This window comes from Streptopelia decaocto (assembly GCF_964273445.1).
Source record: "Streptopelia decaocto genome assembly, chromosome: 7".
Classification (NCBI taxonomy): domain Eukaryota; kingdom Metazoa; phylum Chordata; class Aves; order Columbiformes; family Columbidae; genus Streptopelia; species Streptopelia decaocto.
Window position 1 is genome coordinate 22,390,181 of NC_138661.1, and position 23,694 is coordinate 22,413,874.

Genomic DNA, 23,694 nt, shown 5'->3' on the forward strand with positions numbered 1-23,694 from the left:
ACAGAGTAGCAGGAGTTTCATGGTTCTCTCATGGTGCCTCGAGATTGGCTGCAGTTTTCTTCCCTTCTTGATAAGTGTACTGTCCTGGAAAGTTGAGAAGAGTAGCAATATAATGAATACCTAGGAACTCAAGAGGATGTGGATTCTAATTTCAGATTTGCAGGTTTGTGCTTTGAATATGGTTCACTACTTAACAAGTTTTTTCTTTAGCATGTAACCCAATGGAATATTTCAGTAAGTAACAACTTAGATAAAAATTTCTTGGACTTCTTCTGAAGAGATTTTGATCTCATAATCAAATTGATTTTAATAGCACTGCACTAAGTGTTCAGTGTTTTAACAAAGGGTACAAAGTCTGAGGAAATAAGAAACTGGAATTTATACCTTTTAACTAAGTTTCATTTGCATTCTGGAATCACTGAGCTTGCCAAGCTTACAGATTTGTTTCAAAATTAGTTCAAATCACAAGGATCTTATTATCATTACAGAGAAATGTTTGAAGGCAGGAAAAATACCATCTTCCTGAATTGCATCCAAGACCAGCCCCAAATTTCTTTGGATTATCCCATTTTATATGGTTCAGCCAGAGTGGATAGTCTGAAAAGCTTATCATACAAATCAGTGAAAGTCTATATTTGATACTGGAAGCACCCATTGGTCTTACAGACTTAGATTTACTTCAGTTGATGGCTGGTTTAGTCAAAGTATCTGCTCTGTCTCTTCTTCAGGAGTAGGACATCAACATTTTTGGAAAACATAGTCAAGGTGCTTGCTACAATTTTATTTTTATTTTTTGCAAGGAAAAAATTTCCATTCACACCAAACCACTTAAATATTTTACCATGTCCACTCCCTTTAAATTTTGTAATCAAACTATCTCATCTGTAAATAATAGTAATTTATTTCCTCTTTGCGTGTCTGAATTCTTAGTTACTGATCATGAATACTTTTAGCATTTATTTTTTCAGCCTACTTGGGACTTATTATCTTGACCATATGTTCATTTCAAAAATATATATTAACTAGTTGAATAACATTGACTGTTGAGCTCAGGCCCTGGCCTTATTTACCAATGTGTGTTCCTTTCTTTGTCTTTCCATCTTTGTATTTGTGAGATTTCAGTAGCTTTGGCCATATTTGTTAGTGTGCCAGGATATTTATAATCTTGAATTTAGTTCTGGAGACAATTAATACTGTGTATGTATAGTGAAGAGTAGTTGATTAGAAGAAAAAGCAGCATTAAGCTGTAGCAATTTTTTGTTTGTTTGTTATTGCTTAAAACCCTTTAAAATATTCTGGATATTGTAATTTTGTAATTGAAGGTATTAACATTGTGGTTGTAGGTAACATATACTAAATACTTTAATAAATATTTACCTTTTGTACAAAAGTATGTATTTTTCTATTTCATTAAGGCTCACTTATACTCTGGGAAGGAGTACAGAGAGAAAACTTAGTTTGAATAGATCCTGAAACGTAACTATTCCAATAAAAATCTTTCTTTGAATATACTGCAATGTATAGAAGCTAGATGTGGTGTGGTATAGCACTGAGACATGGAATCTGCACAGTTCTTTTGTTTCAGCATAATATCCTGCTGCTTCAGAGGAGACAAGGATAGTCAACAAAGAAACATTGTTTTGCAAAATAACATCTGATGTATTTGGCAAGGCCGAATGCATTCTCTTGTTATAAAGCTGTGTTAGGAAGGCTGTGGTGATGTAAGAAGAGCAGGTGCATTTCTCTGATTTACGTAAAGTCACACATGATGCAAGCCATATTCTGTACCACTTTTCAGCATCTACAGTCTATAATCATGCTTATATTATTACATTTTTAGAATTACTCTGATGTAGACTATACTGCTAAGTAAGGTGTAAGAAGGCATTGATTCTAGTCCTGAGCTGGATGGGGTAGTCTTATGTTAGATGATTTTGTCACAAGCACAAACCTATGCTGGGCAAGTCTGTGGTGTTAGGCTTTATGCATTAAGTTTATCATTCATTCTGTTTTCATTCTAGTTACCTTCATTGTAATAGAGTCAGAGGCAAAAATATTTTTCTCTGCATTGTCTTATATTTGAGGGTACAAAATTGAATGAAGTTTTTAACTGTTCTAAGCTATGGTGTCATCTCTGTTAATCATACAGTTAGCTACCAGTTTTATTACTTGTGAAGGTAAATTAAGTATATTTTACAAAGATTTTGGTAAGTGATCTCTGAAGACATTATTTTAATTTTGAGGGATTATTATTTTTAGTTAGGTTCAGTGAGGATTATTTTTTTATCTAGCTGCTGTGGAAAATGTAGGTTCAAAGAGGCTGTTGCATTAAAGTATATTTGAAATGTAGATAAAAGCTGACTTTGACAAAATCTCGCCTTCCAAATTACATATATTTTTAAGTCAGTAAGTCAGATTTTTGAGTCGAGAACCACTAAAGCAGAAAGCATAAAAGTTCAAAATACAGAGACGATCCACTAAATTGAGTGCAAATGCGCTGACACCGAGCAATCTCTGTTGCTTAAACAGAGAAAAAGAGAAGTAGAATCAGTGAAAATCAAAATATTGTAAAATCTTTGTTATGAATTATTATGTTTAATAGTGGTCTACATGTACTGTTTTGAATATAACTTTAAGCTTTGTTCTGCCCTTTCAGCTTTGTTTCTTTCTTTCTCATTTGTTTTCTTTTTTTCATATATTACCTCATATTGTCCTTGTATGACAACACAGTCCTTTCTGTGGCAGCAAGGAACATTGCAAGGTATTTTAAGGTCAACTCTTGTTGAACAGTAAATGGAAACATCAAGTAGAGAAAAATTATTCTAAGCCTACTTAAAGGAAAGAATCTGAAGGGTTTCAGAGGAACTCTTCGTAATACATGTTTTTCATGGTGAGTTTCAAAATGATAAAGTCAAAATATAATTACTGTTAAAATAATTAATTTCTTCTTAATAGTGTTCTTGCCCTTTAAATAATGTTTGGGTTTTTTTTAATGTGATGGGGGAAGGAGGAGGGAGGACTTCTAAGTGATTTTAAACTTTGCCAAAATGAACCTGCTTTCAGAGTCTTAGAGGAATGGAAATAAGCCCAAATCATTTGGAAATCTTACCTTTTTTTTTTTTTTATTGGAAAACTGGAAATATCAGTCTGGAGATGCATTGCTCTAATTACTTAATATTTTATACAACTGTTTTTGTTTGCCATTATCTTTTTATGCACTCATAAAAACATGGCTACCATTGTGAAAAAGTGAAGGTAAGAGATGGGATCAAACTGTAGTTGTTTTTAAGACTTTGATTTTTTTTTTTCTCTGTCTTTCTGAATCTCATACTTTAAATGTTTATCTGAAACTTACGTACAGATTTATAGTTTAGAAAGCATGATGTGTCCTTTAAACATTAAATTGCTGAGTTTGTAGTGCACACTAACAGTTAAGAGAATAAATTTATTAGTTTTACCTACACATACTGAAAATTAAATCAGAATTAACAGAAGTACCCTGGGGGATGGGGATATAGTGTATATTAAATAAATAGAATTTATTATTTAATATTTGCCTCCTTTTGTGAATGATGACTTTTTTTCTTTAAACCAAGCTAAAGAGCTGATGTTCTAAGAACTATTGGGTTTTGTTTTGTTTTGTTTTTTATGGCTGTTAAAATGATGGCACAAGAGTGTATATAATCACAGTTTTAACATTGCTTTAACACCATGTAATAAAGAGAATCTTATAAACATCTCAACAGCTTCATCAGAACTCCTTGACTTAGCATGGAAAGCATTGTCATGCTTTCATGTTATATAGTGTTTCCATACCAAATCAGCATGACTGATTTGCAACTATTAAAAAACAGCAACAAAAAACCCCACCCAGACAACCAACACAGGCACAGCTTGTGCCTTGAATTTAGTATTTTCCTGAGAAGTACATAACAGAAACATGCTATCTATCTCTCAGTCTTTATTAGGTAGAAATAACGTTCCCAGGAAACTCTTTAATAACTGATAAGATGCCTGTTTAATTAAATAATATGCTGTGTTACAGGAAATGAAACTGAACCTAGGGCTCTGTGGTCCTCCCACCTATTGCCATAGTCAAAGTCATTTTAGTCTAAAATACAGATGAATCATGTTGGGAAGTTGAGCAGAAATGAAAAGCAACTTACTGTCTAAGGTTTTTAACATAATAAAGGTATTGAAATTGAAAAAGGTGTTCAAAATCTTGTATATTGCTATATGTTCAATGTCTTTTAAAATTAGAGCTCATGTTATGTTTTTGCTTAGGATTTATCAGGCTGTATTAGAATATTTATTTCAGTGTAGTTCATTGATATGTTAACAGTTTTTATATCCTTTCAGCTGACATGATATTTAAAACCTTTTTTTTCTGAAGGGCGCGCTAATGATATTGTGTATTTGCAGAATTGAAATTTCAGTTCTGTTTCACTACCAAAAAGTTTCTCACTTTGAGAAGAACTTCAGTCACTAATAAAAACAACTCTTAATGTTGACTGTATACAACAAAATAGTTTTAATTACAGAATAGACATTTAAAAGTGAATCTTTGAAAAAAAGGAAAACAAGCTGGGTTTTTTTATATATAAAGATTAAATTAACTAAGTGGTTAATTAATATTTGCATTGTTTTCCTTCTAGTGGTTTAAATATGAGAAATTGCTATGTTCTAACCAATGTAATAAATGGCTGAATCTGAAATTCAGCTTTTGTTTCCTGCACTTTTTGAATGAGTCTCCTTGGTTTTGGTTTTACAAAATAAAAGAACACACAAGAACTGTGCTTGATACTTTTAAATTTTAAATGCTTTACGGATTTTGTAATTAAAAACATGTTTAGGGATTTTGCCTTTTCAGTCAATCAAGGCAAGCAAATTAACTCTATAGTTCATACAGTATCAATGACTAGAACAAGCTACATATTTTTTTTCCAAATAGAAAGTCCTTGTAATAATGGGCACTTAAATTTCAGTCTTCTTTGTTGTGGGCAAAGAGAATCACAGTGTTTTTCTTGTCTGTGTATATTATGTTTTTAGCAGAAGGTCATAACGTAGTCTTGGTCATGATTTGCAGACGTTTCCCTATTTTATAGAGGACTCCAGTTGCAGGTTATTAAGCACTGTTATTAAACATTGTTGCTATAAAATAATGTTTTCTTGCTGGACAGACACAGTATCTGAATCGTAACATCCTTGCTCCTGGTTATGTAAAAAAAAAGAAAGGAGAACTAAGGATAAAGCTGGGTCTTCTGTTTCTTGGTCTTTCTTAATTCTAGAGCACCTTTCTACTCTTGAGAATTTATTTTAAAATACAAACATTCATATTGCAGTACTTTTTTTGCAGTAGTTGACCAACACCTTTTTGCAACTTTATGTACTGCCAATTTGTAAAATTGTTTAACAGACAATACTTAAATGTAAAATTTATTCGCCATATTAATTCTTGTTTCACAATTCTTACACGTTTAAGTTTGATTTTGTTGTGGGTGTGTTTGGTTTTTTTTTTTTTTTTTTAGTGTATCTGGTAAACTGAGATGCCACTAGAGAAAGAAACAAAGTACAAAACCAAGAATGTGCACTCATTGAAATATATGCATACATACATACTGCATCAATGCATGATGTACATACTTCAGCTGCCTGGGCAAAAAGTTTGTCTTTCTGATTTTAATTGCAGTTCACATCTTGACCATAAATCATTACTTTCTTGGTTAGTTTGAAGCTCTAGCGTTTTTTGGAAAAGAATGTTTGAATGTTGTCTGTATGGAAAAACATTTCCATTTGCGAAGTCAAATGACCAGACAGGATACAATTTCTTGCAAGATACTATGTCAAATGGAAAATCCTAATGGGAGCATTTTACTCAAATGCAGTGTGCTTAGAATTCATGGAGCACATTTTTAGCAAGGAAGAGTTCAAAGGACAGAATTAACTTAGCACAATCCTGAGTATGATGTAAAGACTGTAAAATTGCCCAAATATTGTTTTGTAATTTCAGGATCAGAAACTGAGTAAGTTGATGTTTTAAAAATTATAATGGAAACTTTCTGTCCCTCAGCAGTATTGTATGCTATGAAGAGCATAATGTTTTTTGTAGAGTTGTTACAGTTGTGCCTTTGAAACACATTTTCCAGCACAGTAGTTTGGCTCCCATGACCTTGGTAAGAAATGCTGTGACTTTCAAGCAGGTTGAGTTTAGAATGTTCCTCTTGTTTCAGTCTTGAGGTGAGTCAGTGGCAAGGAGGCAATATTGTGGGCAGTCAACTGTGTAGTTTGCAAATAACAGAAAAGCTGAATTTCGGTTCGTTTCTTGGGGAAGGCACTGTGGTGGCTTTTAGCTGAAGCAATGATGGTTTCCAGAGACCTTGTATAGAAGTACCTTCCCACAAAGTATTCCCTGCTCATAGAATGCTGTCAATAAAAGCAATTTTTAGCTAATGACTACTGATGAGATGTCTGAAGTAGTATCAAATAAAGGTGAAAACTTAAGGTCCAAAGACTGTACTACTTAGATTGAATATAACTCAATATAATAGAATAATTGTTCTGGGGTTTGTCCATCTATCATCTTCTTTTAGGTTGATTTTGCTTTTGACATTTTCATGAAGATGTAATCCATGCTGAAAAGTGAGATTATAAAATATAAAGAGTTTCTATCTGGCTTTACAATCTCATTCCTTATTTTTTCTGTTAAGAGATTTTAAAGAACTGGAAACAATCTAAAAGGGTAATTTTAAAATTCAAACAACTTTGAAGGAAAAAAAATCTAACTTTTTTTTTCTTACAGAGAAATTAATTAATCTTAATGCTCAGTTTACAGTAAAAAAACTAGGTAATATTTTACTTTGGAATATACAGACTCCATTATTGAATTGGTATATTAGTTGGATGCTGTCAATCAACACAGGCATTTAACTGCATGAAGAACTATTACACTGAGTAGTTTCATTAAGGTCTCTGTCCTCCCAGTTTGAGTTGTTGAACAAGACTTAAGGGCACATTAGCAGATGCATATGTAGCATCTGAGAAGAGGTATAGTGGGAATAGCAATAGTATTAGTTAAACTAAGAGCAGAAATTGGGGATATTTTGAGGTAAGTAGGAAAAAGGAAAATTTCCTTCAAAAGATAATCTCTCCGCTCTAAGGAAAGAAGCTCTTTCATAATTATCACCATTTTACAATTTATCTAGTGGGTAAATGTTAAAAAGCCTATTTGACTCAAACTGTCAGAGGCGACAATCTTTTGCCTTTCAAGTCCTTGAACACTAGCTTGGGTCGGACTAAGGAAGGAAGTGGGTTCAGTCATGATCTTACGGCTGTATGGTGGTCCAGAGTTTCCCTATCAAGTTCTTAATGAATATTACGAATTACTTTTACCAGAAGCATATTTAAATGGCAGAGAACTTAGTTTTTTAGATGCCTTGCTTCTGTCAAGGCATGAAATGTGTGATGAAACTTGGAGGAAGTTACCATTACAGAGCTTGATGTCATCCTTGTTTTCAAGGAAGAAGGGAATTCCTTTTCCAAGACTGTAGAGCTGATGCTTTTCAAGTGTGTTAAAGGGTATGTTGGGCTATGTTTCATTATGAAAGTGGCTTCTTAAGTAAGAGTAGAGTGTAAGTATTCTGCTATATCCGTGCTTATTCTTCTTAAAATGCTTATTCTTCTTTAAAGCTGGAAAATTAGGAATACTTCATTCTTGTACAATAAGGCTTACGTACACAGACTGGTTTAATGGCCATGAACTTTTGATATATCACAGTGAAACACAGGCTGCTAGGGAGCAAGCAACAAAGTAGTATTAAGGTCTCACTTTTAAGGTTGGAATGTTTCTAACTTATTGCACAAATATTTCAAATTTGAAAAGATCAAAATATTCTGTCCTTCATGAGATATGTATTTTATATACAGTGTGTATATAGCATGACATCTCCATGATGACTTCTGAGGAAGATTTCATTGTGAGGGGAATAATAACTGGAAACCTCCTAAGATTTCTTGTTAGACTGTTTTAAAAATGACTATATTTTAAAATATAATGTGTTTACTGTACACTGCAACTAGAACTCCTGTTTTGATCTCCTATGTTGCTTCTTCAAACACTTCATATTCTGATTTCTAAAACAGCTTGATTAAATAAAATGAGTTCTTTTGCAGTTTTGCTGTATTCAGTGGATTATACTTGTTGTATGGAAGGAAATTTTGATTTCCAAAGACTTATTTACAATAAAACCAATATTATTACTACTAAAATATGAAAATGTTTATCCTTACTGTGACTGAGAATCAATGGTATGATGATACAGGTCATTCAGCTATACAATTATGCTTTTCATGTACTGACCTGTTGTTATCATAATAATGGAAGTCAATGTGAAATATTTTTAGTTCACAAAGTTATGATTTCTTTTTTTCCTTAAATGGTACTCTACAGATTTAATTACAGCATTTTATTTGCTGCTACTCATCTTGTGTAGTTCATGAAATTAATTTATCTTTTTGTTCAAGAGAAATGAAATACTGCAAGTTGATGATGATTTGCTAGCTTGTAATAATCTAACTTACATGAATAGGACTGTTACAGTATTGGACAGATCCAGAAACCACTCATGGTGCATCTGGCTTTGGAAGAAATGGTGATCATAGTGTCAGTTCACTGACAGTGGTACCAACTATAATCACAGCATTTTTACAGAGCTCTATAAGAAGTGTGTAGTCATCAGACATTATTCTTTTCCCTGTTTTTGATCTGGGCCCTGTAAGAGACTATGCTGTTTTCTTGAATTAAGTTGTTTTAAAGACTTTGCACTGTCTCAGCAGAGTAAACAAGATCCAACAAAAACAGAGTTTATTCCAGAAAAGTTCTGATACTGTTGTTTATCAGCCTAAGTGCACTGATTTGCTAGTACATGAAATATACATCAAGACAGCGGCAGGACAGACATTTACAAGGTACAATAGAAGTTCTTATTCAGTGGGAAAAATGGTAATGATTGATAAAGTTAGACTTTTGGATGAAATTAACTTTGAGGATCAAATGTGTATAGGAGAAGTACGGTTGTGTGTTGAACTCTGACATCATAATATGTGTAAAGAACAGGGCTGGAAAAGATACTGTTGGAAAGTTTGATACAGTCAGAGAAACCTAGCATGGTTAATGTCAGAGATTATTTTGAAACTGAAAGTTGTCTATGGTTTGTACTTCAGTTGTCAATTCTGTAGAACGCCATACAGAAAAAAAAAAATCTGGTCCTTATATTAAACAAAAGACTTTTTGAAATAAATATGCTGGCAGCAGAAATGCAATGTTGCAGCAAGTGAAACTATACTAACCAAAGGGGAAAAACTATAGAATTCACAGAGCAGGTTTAATCCTTTGGGTAAGAGGCATAAAAGTTTCTGAAAATCAGAACCAGTTTTTCATTTTGTTTTTTTTTTCTTGTTTTCTGAAAAGTTTAGAGCCATTTTTTCACAGGGCAAAGTATTTGAGAGCCAAAATGTTTAAACTCTCAGGGTCAGGAGCTTTAATTTGCTGTCACTATGTTTTATGTTATGCAACATAAAAAGAAAACCCCAAAACCAAAAAACAAACACAAGGGAAGAGAAATCTAGGTATTTATTAAGGGTGCTAAAGGATATAAAAATCTTACCTAAATAGTACAGATTTTTAACACTGAGCATAAGTTCTGACAGGCTAGTTTTTTGTAGGGAGTTTTCAAGAGGCATGAGGAGATCAATGAACATTTTAACTGATGTCTCATACCAGTTACACACTTCAGGGGCATATCCAGATGAAGAAGAATAAACACTTACTATTTGCCTGGTACCTCTCTCTCCATTCCTGACACTGTTAAAAATCCATTCCTAATGTAGGAGATGATGCCCCAGCTATTAAAAGCACTTTCTAGATTTCTCTTTGTCAATGTACTTTATAAAGTGTGCTGCTTCAAGAGGCATTTATCATTAAATCATATGAAACATTTAATCAGCTTTTCAAACTTCAGTTTGTTTCTAGCATTTTCTTGAGACTAAACAGACACACAACTGTGATGTAAACGGGTACAAGAATTAGGTGTGTAAGATATACAATTTGTTCTCCCATTTACAGTGGTATTTTTGTGGGATTCTGACATTCATTTTGCCACTTTTTTGCTAAATATTAATTCAGTATCTCTACCTGTAGAAATTATGAAGTGTTAGGAGAACGGGATAAGGAATTCCATAATAAACATAACTCATTTGCAGCTCTTGTCAACCTCGTAATAAGATTTACAGTGTCTGTGTGTAACGAGTAAAATTTTATAATACATTTATTATACTTCTCATACTGCATATTTATTTCTCTGTGTAATTTCCATTCTGAGACTAATACCTTCGTACCTTTTAACTCAGCGAAAACAGCAGTGTAAATTTCGTTTTGTTGTGATCAGTCTCCCGGAATTAGATTGATCAGAAATAAAAAGTGTCAGTTCAAAATGGTATGTACTCCACTGCACAAGAGAAAAACAATGCTCTGGTGTTGCTATGCAGTTTATTAAATTGGGGGGAAAAAAAATCAATTTATGTTTATTTCCCTTGTGCATGAGAAGCAATGGCTAACTTAGATGTTTTATGCTACTCTCTTCCTAATATGTCTTAAAAGGTTTATTCCTCTAATCTTTGTATTAAATGTTATTGTCTGAAAAAATTACTTGAATTGTTTTACTGTAGATTTTTGGACATGGCTGTATGGAGGGAATAATAAGTTATTGCATTTAGATGTTAGAATTTTCAAAATAGGGTTTTAGCTATTAAGTGAAATGTTGCCAGTCACTCAAAGTTGAAAGGTTTACCAGCTGAGTTGGTAAGTCTCATGTGTATATCATCAGTTACCATGGGACAGTACAACAGGATTCCCTCACCAAGGAAGAGACTCACAGCCTAAGTACAGCTGAGAAAATCAGGAATAAGAGTCATTATGATGGCTTTCTTCGTCATTGCCAGCTTACGGTTCCATGCATCTTCCTCCAAAGTGTGTATGGGGAGCTTGGGCATTATATAACCACTGGTTGTATCATATAGTGGTTTCTAATCCCTGTCTAATTACAAAGAGGGAACTTCTGTAAATCTGGGGAAGTTCTTTGTTTGGCAACAAGACAAAACTGACCTCTGTGTGTGTATGCTTGGTTAAAGTAAATGTTTTCTTGGAAGCTGTCTGGTTCTTAGTGATACATGGGGTCACCTAGTAGAATTAAAAGCTTTTGTAAAGGACTGAATCCCACAGAGCTATAACTTTTTTGTGTGCTTTACTCTGCTGACAGTTTATTAAAATGCCCAAGCTGCTAAAAGATCCTTTTTTTTGAGACTGGGAGGGAAACTTAATTTCAGGACCAGTATCTTTCAGGTTTGTATATTATCTGCTGTCTTTTGCTACAGATGTTGCAAATGGATTGTTTAGCTCTAGCTTCACACAGCCCAATTAGGAAATACATGTCTAAGCTCCAAATTACTCTAGTAACAAGTGTCCTTGGCTAGAAGAGCTTTCTGTTTTGCAGCTGGCAGCCACCTTCAGTTTCCCCAGTTACTTCAATTCAAATTAATTGTTTTAAAAACTTGCTACCCTTAATCTTTGACCTTTCCTTAGCTATTAGGTCCAAGATCAGTTCTGTGTATTTTTGCATTAAGATGTGCAGCTGCCTTTCAGATGTAGTCAAAAGGAAATTTGCTGATATGCATAAATATGGCTGGGATGATAAACATCAAAAAAAGAAAAGCCTAGGATATTAAGACAGAGAACTCACTGAAGACAGCGGCATTCAATTTCCTGTTTTGTCATTTATATATGCCATACCATAATTTTTATGTAGCCGCTATGCCCATAAACATAGCAACATAATTTTCTAAAACAAGAAATGACAAATTATCTTTTCAAGCTTGCACTTCGTGAATGAAAACAAATTAAGTTTCAATTTCTTTCTGTGTACTCCTGGCATATTTTATTCATCATCAAAAAGGAAATGTTTCTCCATTCAGGAGAGAATTGTAACAATTATATGTTGTATGCAGTGACAAAACAGAATGTTCAACTGTATTTTTCTGTTTAAAATGTCAACTCTTCCGTTCTCTTTGAGAACATTTCTTACTATATTTTGTGTAATGCTGATTTTTTTTCTTTCTAGGCTATTTAATAGAATTTCTAATCAAGACTATGAGAGAAAAAGCCACTGGTCAGTTAGCTTAAGGAGAGATGTGCTACAGACATTGGTGTGATTACAGCTCACACACACAAATCCAAAATAATCACAAGTTAGTGGGTCAGACTGCAGATTCTCATTCAACAGAGCCATTTCATGTCACTGCAGACAAAAGGCTAAATTCTTGCTTCTATTTCTCTCACTCCCATCTGTGCTACTTGCTACTTCTCTTGTTTCACATCTGCTCCTTGTTGGATCCCCCTATAACCATATTTTACTCACAATTAGCCACATTGGACTGTGGTTTTTGCCACGTACTCTGTTCTCGTTGTAGTGAACTAAATGGACCTTTGTGGAGGTCCAAGTCCAGCACATTTGCCAGACAAAGTAAGTAAGAGCAGTGCACACCAGAGGCAGGGAGCAGAGACCTTCATGCCTTTTAGCTAGTGCAATCTACAGATGCAATCCATGAGGTGATCTGGCCACATCTGGTGGAACTGGAGCACTTACTGCTAGCACCATTTCAGCTAGGGTTGCACTACCTTCTATGGGACATGAAGTCCCTAAGTACCCAAACTAGCTCATTTAAAGCTAACACCTTTAAGTAAAACCTTCTCTGTTGTATAAATGTCTGCTGATTTTTCAAGCTCTTGTAAAATTTGAAGTGCTTATTCAGTAGCATTGTAGGTTAGATTTAAAAACAAACAAACAAACAAAACACAAAAAAACAAAATCAAACAACAAACCTGTTCATCTCTTCTCTAGATTTTTTTTTTTAATAATAGGAATATTTTTGCCCACATTCCAGCACTAGTTGGCAACATTACTGCTGCATGAGTAATCAACACCTACATACTTGGTAACAATTGTGTCTTGTCATAGAATCAAGTTATTATTGAAATAGTGGCATTTAAGGGCTTAGCATTGGTAATCTTCACAAAATGCTTAGTGGCAGTAATTCAGCAAGGACATGGTACCTGCACTTACTTACAATTGAGTGATTCACAGGTCAAAAGATGACTGAATGAAAAGGCAAAAACTTAACATACATTTATTCACATCCTCTGGTCTGGACCGTTATGTGGTATATGGAATCACACAATGTTTGGGATTGGAAGGGACCTCAAAAGATCATCTAGTCCAATCCCCCTGCTGGAGCAGGAACACCTAGATGAGGTTGCACAGGAATGTGTCCAGGTGGGTTTTGAATGTCTTCAGAGAAGGAGACTCCACAACCCCCCTGGGCAGCCTGTTCCAGTGTTGTTACCCTCACTGAGGAGAAGTTTCTTCTCATATTTAAGTGGAACCTCTTGTGTTCCAATTTGAACCCATTACCCCTTGTCCTACTGTTGGCTGTCACTGAGAAGAGCCTGGCTCCATCCTCATGACACTCACCCTTTATATATTTGTAAACGTTAATAAGGTCACCCCTCAGTCTTCTTTTCTCCAAGCTAAAGAGACCCAGCTCCCTCAGCCTTTCCTCATAAGGGAGATGCTCCACTCCCTTGATCGTCTTTCTTGCCCTGTGCTGGACTCTCTCCAGCAGTTCCCTGTCCTTCTTGAACTGAGGGGCCCAGAGCTGGACACAATATTCCAGGTGTGGTCTCACCAGGGCAGAGTAGAGGGGAAGGAGAAACTCTCTCGACCTACTAACCACCCCCCTTCTAGTACACCCCATGATGCCATTGGCCTTCCCGGCCACAAGGGCACAGTGCTGGCTCATGGGCATCCTGCTGTCCACCAAGACCTTCTGGTCCCTTTCCCTTATGCTGCTCTCTAATAGGTCCTTCCCTAACTTATACTGGAACCTGGGGTTGTTCCTGCCCAGATGCAAGACTCTACATTTCCCTTGTTATATTTCATTAAATTTTTCCCCGCCCAGATCATAGTTACCCTGTCACAGATGATAGAATTCTATGCAACCTGTGATTAAATCTGTTTTTAAAAGAGTGGCTACACCTACCCAAAGAGAAGCTTGAAATCATTGTGACTGATGTCTTTCAAGATAGCACCAAACCCAAATATAGGTTATGGACTTTGAAGTACCGTTGTTTGTCTTGATTGATATTTTTCATCTAGAGGAGATTCTGCTTTTCACATGCTGTCAAATTCACATTCATGTGGACTTGTAGAAGAAAAGAGTTAGTTAGACTATTTTAGAGATGAAGTCAGTATGATTTCTAACAACTATGCTTGCTAACTGGATTTACAGCATCCTCGGCTAGCACACTTTTGAAATAATGAAAATATCCTTTTTAAACCTTCACAGGGACAGATATCATGAGTGAAAGAAATCATTACGTGAAGCAAATGTGTGCTGACCCCAAAACTGTCATTTTTAAAAGGAAGTTGAAAAGGCCACAGAACCCAAAATGACCAGTGACTGCTGGTTACTGTGGCAAGTTACTGTTCTTCTATATAGTAAACCTGGTAGACCAGTGTCAAAGGGCTCTCTTTTAGCACAGTAAGTTCTAGTTGACCTTTGGTTCAATTACTCCAGCCAATGACTTACTGGTGTATTTCAGTTGCTGACTGCAGCTAACAGTAGAGAGTTGCAAAAAGCCAAAGCAGGTTGTTTCCCATTCACATCAGCATTTTCATTGTGTCTTACTGTTTACACCTTTTGAGTTCATAAGAATATCTTTTGCATGTATTTCAGTGCACTTTAAGCCTCACATCAGCTCTGTTAAGACAGGGAAATATTTTCGTTAGCCATTTTTTTTTTCCTTAAGCACAGAAAATTTCCCAGGGAGATGCTAACACACGTGGCAGAGCCAGGAATAGAACTAAAAAGTCTTATGTAAGCATTAAAAAACAACCAGCCAAACAACAAAACAAGATCAAAACACGTTCTTTTGATAAAGGCCTCTTAAAAATGCATAAGCAGCACATTGGAACCTCTCTGTATCTATTTAATCTCCTATTCAGACAGACTATTCCAATGAAAATATATTTGGACTGTAGAGGGGAGTTATAGCAACTCAGCGTAGTATCTTGTGTACTTAAATTGTATGTGAAGTATACATGTATCCATTCTTGTATTTTTGAATTCAGCGTAAGGCAGGCATTGAATAGTTCAGGTAATGGTAGGTACGGAGGGGTTATAGAACTGATGGGGACAATTTAGGACAGCTCCTTGGGGCAAATGAAAAGTTGGAAGAGGTTTTCTAAATGAAAGTTTTGTGTAAAGTATATTCTTTTGATATATAGACTATGTTATTTACTAAAGATGACAGTGGCTAATAAATTGATTTGCTTTATAAAGGCAAAGAATATGGCAAAAGATAATCCCTTTTTAAAAATGGCGTTCCATTGAGTTTGGATGTCTTTTTACAGGGATGAGCAAGCCATTGATTTTGATACAGATAAAGAGCTGTTCCATTCTTGGCGGTTGCAGTGGTTGTAACTGAATTATAATCTTTAAAGATAGTGGAATGTGCTGAATGTTAATATAGCAGTTTGCTAATGGACGAGAAACCTTTAATCTTTATTAAAAATTTGAGACTTTTTAGGTTTAGCAGAAGCTACAAATAAAATACAGTGACCATTGAGTTTGTAATGAAAACTATTAGCCATCTGAATACAATTCCAAAGAAAATAAGAACTTTTGAGATTTCTCCCTGCTCTGTTTTCATTCACTAAACCTATGAATGCACTGGGGATGAAACTAGCAGGATAGAAATATTCTTTATTTTACAGATCATGTATGTTGTATTCAGGTGAAACAGTTTCACCTCTGACTTCAGAGATTTGTTTATTTTTTTCAGATTTTGCCTTGAATGACATAAACATATCCTAAAATGCTCATGATATGTGGGCATTGTTCTACACCAGCAAAAAATAAGGTTCTAAGAAATACCTATTTCTCTAGAGTTTTTTTAGATTATAACGTATTTATGTAGAAATTCCCTTTATGTCTTACATGCAGGGCAAATACTGTTTCAATTAAAGTGTTCTGAAGCGAATTCCGGTACCGTTTTGTATCTCCATTGTTCTAGTGCTAGGGTGATTTGTGGTATCTGTCCTGATATACAAAGTTTCAGCCTCATTGAAGCATCTTTTATTATTGTTTCTGGACCTTTGTCAAGGTACTGTGAGGCCATTCAGCAGGATCATGCTAACACAGGTACAGGGCAAAATTGCATGTGTTCTGTTTCTGCTATCCATGAATATATCTGTTCTGAAACATCGTGCTTAAACTGGTTCAGTTAGAAACAAATTAATTCACCCCCCAGAACAGGGCCTTCATGTCAGACTTGTGTGAAGGGAAAAACTTGTAATTGGTATAGTATGTGATTCAAAACTTTGCTCTGTAGACATGTGCAATGTAAGTAATTTCTAGATGAGAGAAACCAGTTTATTCAGCTGCTTGGAAATCCTTCAGACTTGATGGAAACCTGCTTGGCTGCCTTGTGATTCTACAGGAATGCTGCAGTTTCTGTTCAGCAGCTTTGTGGGAAACTTATCTGAATGATGAATGAAAGCCATAGGATGCATATTTGAAGGAAGAATGATAGGAAAGACTTGAAATAAATATACTGTAATTTTGATCAAAACAAATTTAAAGATAAAATGATCTGTCTGTCTAAGCGATTTCTCAAGAGTTTGCCATACGTTTGCGTAATATAAACCCTAAATTTCTAGGGTTGTAAACTTTAGGAAATCAAAAATAGTTTTACTGAAGTATAATGGAGAGCCCTGACTGGTGCTTTGGAGAACTGTTCTTGGCTTGATGATTAAAAAAAATATGTTGGCACTTTTCTCCAAACTGCCATTCTTTTCTGATACTAACCTAGATTTCTTGTTTTAATGCCCCATAGTAGCAGTATTTTGCATGGTATATGAGGTGCTATATAGTTTCTGTGTGATCTGCAGCTGCTTCGGAAGGAGGAGAGTCTTGAATTGGATCTACTGGCAGCTTGCAGATATCTTGCATAGTTTACAGCATGTTAGCTATGTATGCACAACTGAACTGATGTGCAAGTGTCATCTTCAGTGTAACCTCAATCATATTTCAGGGTTTTTTACTATATGACACGATACTCGTGACTATAAGAACTGGTTTTGTGTAGAGTTCTGTATTTGTACGTTTCCCCTTTGCTTAGAACAAGTTGTGAATTAGCAGGTAGCAAATTTAAATTTTTAGTGGTGAACATACAAATTCAGTATAGATCCAATTTGTTGACTTTTCTCTGCACTTTAGTCTTCACAAAAAATGTGAAGCAGAATGTGGTTCATCGCTATCTTCAGTTCTTAAAACGGGAGGTTGTGTAGTGTTTAAAATCCAGTTCCTATTTAATAATGAAAGCTGTTCAGTGTTATTTCTGAAATAAGCCTGTGATTTTTTAAATTCAAATTCTTGGGACGTTGCTTGCTCCAGATTATATGAAGCCAGTGTCTTGTTTCCCAGCTTTGTTACTCCCAGCATAGAAGTAAAGGAGTTTAATTGTTTTTTTAACATTCTAGACTTAGTTATTGGCACATTAATGGATCAACTAGGATAAATAAGATAGTAGAGTTGTGTTTTACTCATTCAGATCAATAAATATCTGTTCCTACATCTATTTTCTGATATTTTTCATCAGCAGTGAAAATTACAACTGCGTGTGTGAAAAGTCTATCTGAATTACTACAAATGTGTTTTTCCTTACCTGAGAATTATAATGAAATATAAAAATCTTCATTTGCAATATTTTGCAGCATACTATGTTGTTTGAGTGTCAGGCAAACTGCAAAATATAATGGTTCTTATGGAATGTTTTAAATCATGACCTGCATACTTCTTGGAAGTTCTATCAGGTAGATCTAAGCCACTGTGGTATAACTGCAAGGACACTCAGTGTTCACTGACGCATAGCTGAATGAGATACAATCCTTAGAGGATTTGAGTTTAACCACTGCAAATAACTTGTTTTTGTAAAGCTACATGAAAGTATGATCCCTAATTTTGCAGGCAATATCCTGAAATTACCGTTGATTTTGAGCAGTATTTGATTCTTTTAAATAGCTTTAGCTTATATTTCGTTATAAGCTTCATATTGAGCTAAAAATAAAAAAAAAAAAGGGAATACGTTGATGAATATCTTTATTTCTAAGAGTAATTTCTCTTGTATTATTTGTCTTTTGGGAAGAACCATCAATGCCTGAAGGTGCATTTGTAATGCCTTTCATTAATGCTGATTCCTCTAGACAATCCATAAATTGATGCGTTCTGTGCCCCATGAGAATAATGATATATTGCTTTGAAAAAAAATAAGAACCCTGTGGTTATATTAGGCCTTGAAAGATGATCATATCAGGATTGTTGACAAATGTAGAAACTTATGCCACTGTGCCACTTCCTTTAGGAAAGAAAGTTATAATTAGAGAAACTCAGAGGCTGTTCACAGGATGAATGAAAAGAGTGCCCACTAGGACTAGTGACCATACTTGCTATGTTAAAGACACAATGCATTCTCTAACCTGAATTTATTGTAACATGATTTTCTGGCACTGAATATATAAACCATGTTTGCACAAGAACTTAAATATGGAAAGCGTTTTACAAATTATAAAACAAATTTACAAAGCTTTTCAGATCAAGTAAGTGAAGATATTTTGTCATTATAAACAGCAGCATTTAAAATAATTATATACTGTGGTTTTTATGGAACTTTTTATAAAACTTTTTAATATCTATTGCTCTAACTTTTATTTTTTTGCTTTAGCTTTGGAGAAAACATGCTATTATTTTAGATGGAGTATTAAATTGAATCATCAGGTTAAATGCAGAACTTGGTTCTTAAATATATGGTCATAAAGGATGACTCTGTAAAGCAGGCATATATTGTCAGTTAAATAACACCACTTTAATATCTACCTGCCCTTCTGTGGGCAGAGTTTTGTGAAACTCTGCAGGACAGCCAATTTAGAAAGTGGTACAATAAATGGTTTCTAGATATCCCTAATTTCAGATACAGAACTTTCAAGTTCAGAGACTGTTAGTGGAAATCATCTCAACTTCCCTAACATTTGCAAAAGGCCTTTGAAAAGAACCTTGTAATAACATCCTTTTCACTTAGACCAATCATATGTGTACAACAGAATCTCAAATATGCATTGGAATTAAAATAGAGGGTGAAGTATAAGAATATTTTTTTAGGTCAGATGGATCATGGGAAAGAATCTCTTCTTTCCCATCCCTTTCTCATAGACTTATTCGTCCCTCTTCATTTTTTTTTTGAAAGCTAGTATTACAATACTAATTTTTACCAACTCAGTTATAATACTGGAATATACCCAAGGAAAACATACAGGCAGCCACTTTCCAAACCTAAATTCTTGCACTAACTAATGTTGATGGCAGCACATTTAGCTACAGTAATTTATATGGCAGTTTGGTCACTGTACTGGAAAGCACACCAAAGAATAATCCAGAAAAACAGGAATGTGCCAAAAGAAAGTGAGGAAACGGCATTTTATTAATTTTAAGAAAGGATTTGAAAAAACTGCATAGAAGGTAGGAAGAAAGAACAGCAAATCAATCTCTCTGTTTCTGAAAGAAATAACTAAATTATTCTTATGTACATTGCTTTTAAAGGACTGTTGCCTGAAAATAAGTCTCAAATAATCTGCATAGTCAGAAATGGATAATGAACTATGAGAAGAGGTAGGAGGTTGGGGTGCTCACAAGGAGGCTTCATAATGAGAGAAAGGAGAAAGAAAATTAAAAGATCAGATAAATAAAGGAAAGAAGGCAAATTCATGTCAGTAGAATATTTTAAGTAGTTTCTATTGTAAATCATTTAAGCTAATCTTTGATAACTGAACTGTGCATTTATCAGTAAACTTAAAGAAGTATAAACAGGTACTTTCAGTTAGCTGTTCTGTACTTGGATGCTGAGGGAATTAACAGTCAGGATTCAGTCCTATGAAGCTGTCAGGATAATTTCATAATCTCAGAACTCTCCTAATTGCTGGCAAACTGGGGCATATCTTCATTCAAAGTCAGTCTCTGGGTTAGTTAAAGCAGTGCTCTTCTTTTGTAAAACTCATGAGTGATCTTCTGATAGTTAAAATAGTAATAAGTGACAGATCCCACAGAACTCAAAGAGAAATTAATTTCTAACATGAAATGTGACATATGTGCATGGATGTGCCAGTGTATATAATTGTCACACATGTGAATATAAGATATTAGTATTTATGGTATAAAGACTATAAAAGTTTTCTAATATGTTTGTTACAGTAAACTGGCTATTTCGGTTATAAAATCCGTTCCATTTTAGTGAGAGAAGGTCATTATTGTGATAACAGTCAAAATTGTCTGCAGTCGTTTCTCCAGCAGATGTTACTTGGTTATTAAAAAAGTGACCTAGAGTAACTTTTCATATACAATTGCATAGCTTTGATCTACTTTTGTTTTAATCAGTTTTCAGCTTGAATCTCTTTGATTTTTTTTCATTCAATTCCAAAAAGACAACAAAAGATTGATTTAAACATAGTAAGTTTTTTCTGTGATTTTCCCCCCACACCTCTAGTCAAACCGTCATCTTGTGGCTGCTCTTTAGTCACTTCTACAGCCCTTGCTTGGAAAGGATCATATTGCTGACACATTTCATCAATTAGTTTAATCAGCTGAAAAGGAATGTTGTGAAAGCTGTAGAACAAAAAACTCACTATTTTCCACAGGCCTTTTCCTGGCAGGCCATGAGACAGGAAGTTGAATTTATAAGTTCCATTTTTCATTTTACAGAGCTACTAGAGAAGACTCTCAGAAGAGAGGAAGAAGTGGGAGCTCTCCAGGTATACTTTCTATTTAATTAACTAGCTACGCTGTTTATCACCCTTCAAATTACTAAACTGTATTACAACATTGCTATTTTCTGAACTCCCTTGTATCTGAAATTCAGCTTTGGAAATATTAATATATGCAGCCAAATACAGACCAGATAGCTTGTAATACTCATTGCTGAGTTTCTGCCCAGCAAATAAGTTGCACGTTTGCGATTAAGGTAGTCATCATAAATGAGTCAATAAATTTAGTCCATCAGTGATAAGAATGCTGCTTTTAGCTTAAACTATATAGTGAAGTTGTTCTGTTGTGTCATACTGCTGGCTTCACTGAAACTGTATGTGAGTAGAGGCAGTGCAAATCTGCATTCAGAACTGCAAAAATGCTTTATATTATACATAATTTATTGGGTTAGCTTTTCTGGGCTGTGTTGTTTTCTCCTGTACATCTGAATAAAACGGAAAGTTTTACTGATTTTAAGTATTTTGAATCTCTGAAATATTAAATGTCCATAATCACCTTCCAGAGGAAGAAGGGACCAGTCAATACATGGTAGGACTTGATACAATATGGTAAATCCTCATTTTGTGGCATCTAGCAGTAAAGCTGCTTATGCTAAGCACTTTAAATTTGTGCTTAGAAAGTAAGATTTATCTTAGGCTCAGTTTTGGAATAGTATTTTAGCATTATGGTCAAAGAAAATGTACTACTTAAAAAAAAATTGGCTGGGAAAGCAAAATCAAGCTGGAATGTCTGAATTGTGAAGCTCAGGAGGTTATTAGGGAGGGTAGTGTATGCTTCAGAATACAGAAGGAAAAAAGACATATTTAACAACAAATTGCAACAAACAATACTGAACATAGATATAAAAAAGTTTAGATAGAACATGAAGAGTGTATCCATGAAGCACCGTTCTATAAGTGTAATTGAACTAGACCATTTATGAGGGAATTAATGAAGGTAAGGCTGTTAAGGAAAACGAAATTATGTATTGACCTGAGTTTTCACCATAAGAGTTTGTTTGAAGATAAGCCTTCTGTTCTCTTGTAATAAATACAAGGCATTTTGAGGGCTAGAGGTATCAAAGAGCTAGTGTAGAAACAGCTTGATCCAGTAAGAGGAGACAAGTTGCAAGACCCAAAAGTTACACAACACACCAATCCAGCTGTTTCCTGTTGAAACAAAAATCTTGGCCCAGCTCTCTGGCAGCTCAAGTTCAACAAGGCTGAGAGCTTGTCTGCGCAAGCAGTTTACACAGGTGCGTATCTGGTTACATCAATGTAAAAAGATCTTCTTTCATGTGAAGCAATTCTGCATCTGCTTTCATGTGGAGCTCTGTAGTTGACAAATTGTCCTAATGATACTGCTGATTGAATGAGGAGTAATTTTATACTGCAGAGAGTGGCATCTTAATAGTGTCTTGTGTGCATATATGTGCTTGCCTGTATTTCTTATGGTCTGTCAAGTTCCTGATCAAATTGCTTTATGTCCATCCCTAACTGGTGCTTCTGGTTAAGTGGGTGACTTGTACTGCTCTGACTGCTATTTTTATATTCAAATGTCTGATAGCAGTTTTTTACTTCTTCAGATGCCTATGCTTGCATTGCCCAAATACTCAGCAAAACCAGCTATTATTTTTCTAGATAGTATTATGTCTATCTTACTCAATATGTTTCAAAATGGTCCCAGTCTGGGATCCTTTGTTCTTGTAAAGTTGTATTCTAAACTGACAGTGGCTGAATATGTACAACTTTGCTAGCAAGTAGTTGTAAAAAACAACTTGTGTCATCACGGCTGAATCTCTGCAAGCTGTTGCATCTCAATATATAAAACCTAGGAAGTAAACGGAAAGTAAGACTTTAAGTATGGCACTTCCCAGAGCTGAAAGTGGCAGTCCCATTCCAGGTGACATGGAATATTTGTTTCTTCTGAGCCCAAGTTCAACAAAGCATGTATATAGTTGGTGAATGTATGAATGCTTTCATTAAAGGAGATTGCTAGAAGGTAATTGTTTGTCAATTTAAGGACCACTAGCAAATAAAATAGTGCTCTTTGCTCCCAAGGCCTACAGTCCAGTGGAAGTCTTCATAGCTACATCTTTCTACATGAATCTCTTGTCCCACATTATGTGGTCAAGATGGAAGCTGTATGTAGTATTTCCTATGTGGTTCTTTGAAAACAGGGTGTTTTGGGAGCTAGGAGGCCAATGCTTTGAGTGACATCACTGTATTCTTGGTTTCCATTTTGAACCTTTTGCATATTTTTTACTAGAGTTTCTATATTATACAAACATTTATATTTATATATGAGCTTATATAGTTATATATGACTTTATGTATATTCTAGGTTATATCTATGTTCTCATTGCATGTATGATTGCTTTCTGTTGTTAACATGTGTACTCATACTCATCGTAATGATTTTTAGCTTGTGAGGAGTCTAGATCACTTTCTACATTCTTTCTGATAGCCACTCCAAGAATATAACCTCACTTCTTTTCTTACTTCATGGAGAGAAAAAAGGCTCTGATTATAAGGTTTTTACCTTCATTTTAGTGAAAACTGTTCTGTGGTACAAAAGATTGCATTCATGGAAATAATATGCTATGCATGATAATCGCAATATTCAACTGTGCGGATGTTGTCTGGGGAAATAATTGCAAGCAATTTTCATTTGCTTTGTAATTAGTGACATGATAATATAAATTAAATATATAATATATAATAAATACATAAT

At 34.7% G+C, this 23,694-nt stretch overlaps 1 protein-coding gene across 6 annotated transcripts in view; it reads left to right on the forward strand.

The window, feature by feature from the left end:
- The window catches only part of CEP128 (centrosomal protein 128), a 123,547-nt gene that overhangs the window by 70,520 nt on the left and 29,333 nt on the right, over positions 1-23,694 (forward strand). For 5 of the 6 annotated variants that reach the window (XM_082059632.1, XM_082059635.1, XM_082059636.1 and 2 more), the window contains one exon: positions 20,920-20,969. In XM_082059632.1, the coding sequence (XP_081915758.1) occupies positions 20,920-20,969 (50 nt within the window). Of the gene's footprint in view, positions 1-2,730; positions 3,039-20,919; positions 20,970-23,694 lie in introns of those variants that run through there. The other variant, XM_082059637.1, reaches the window with a different exon arrangement.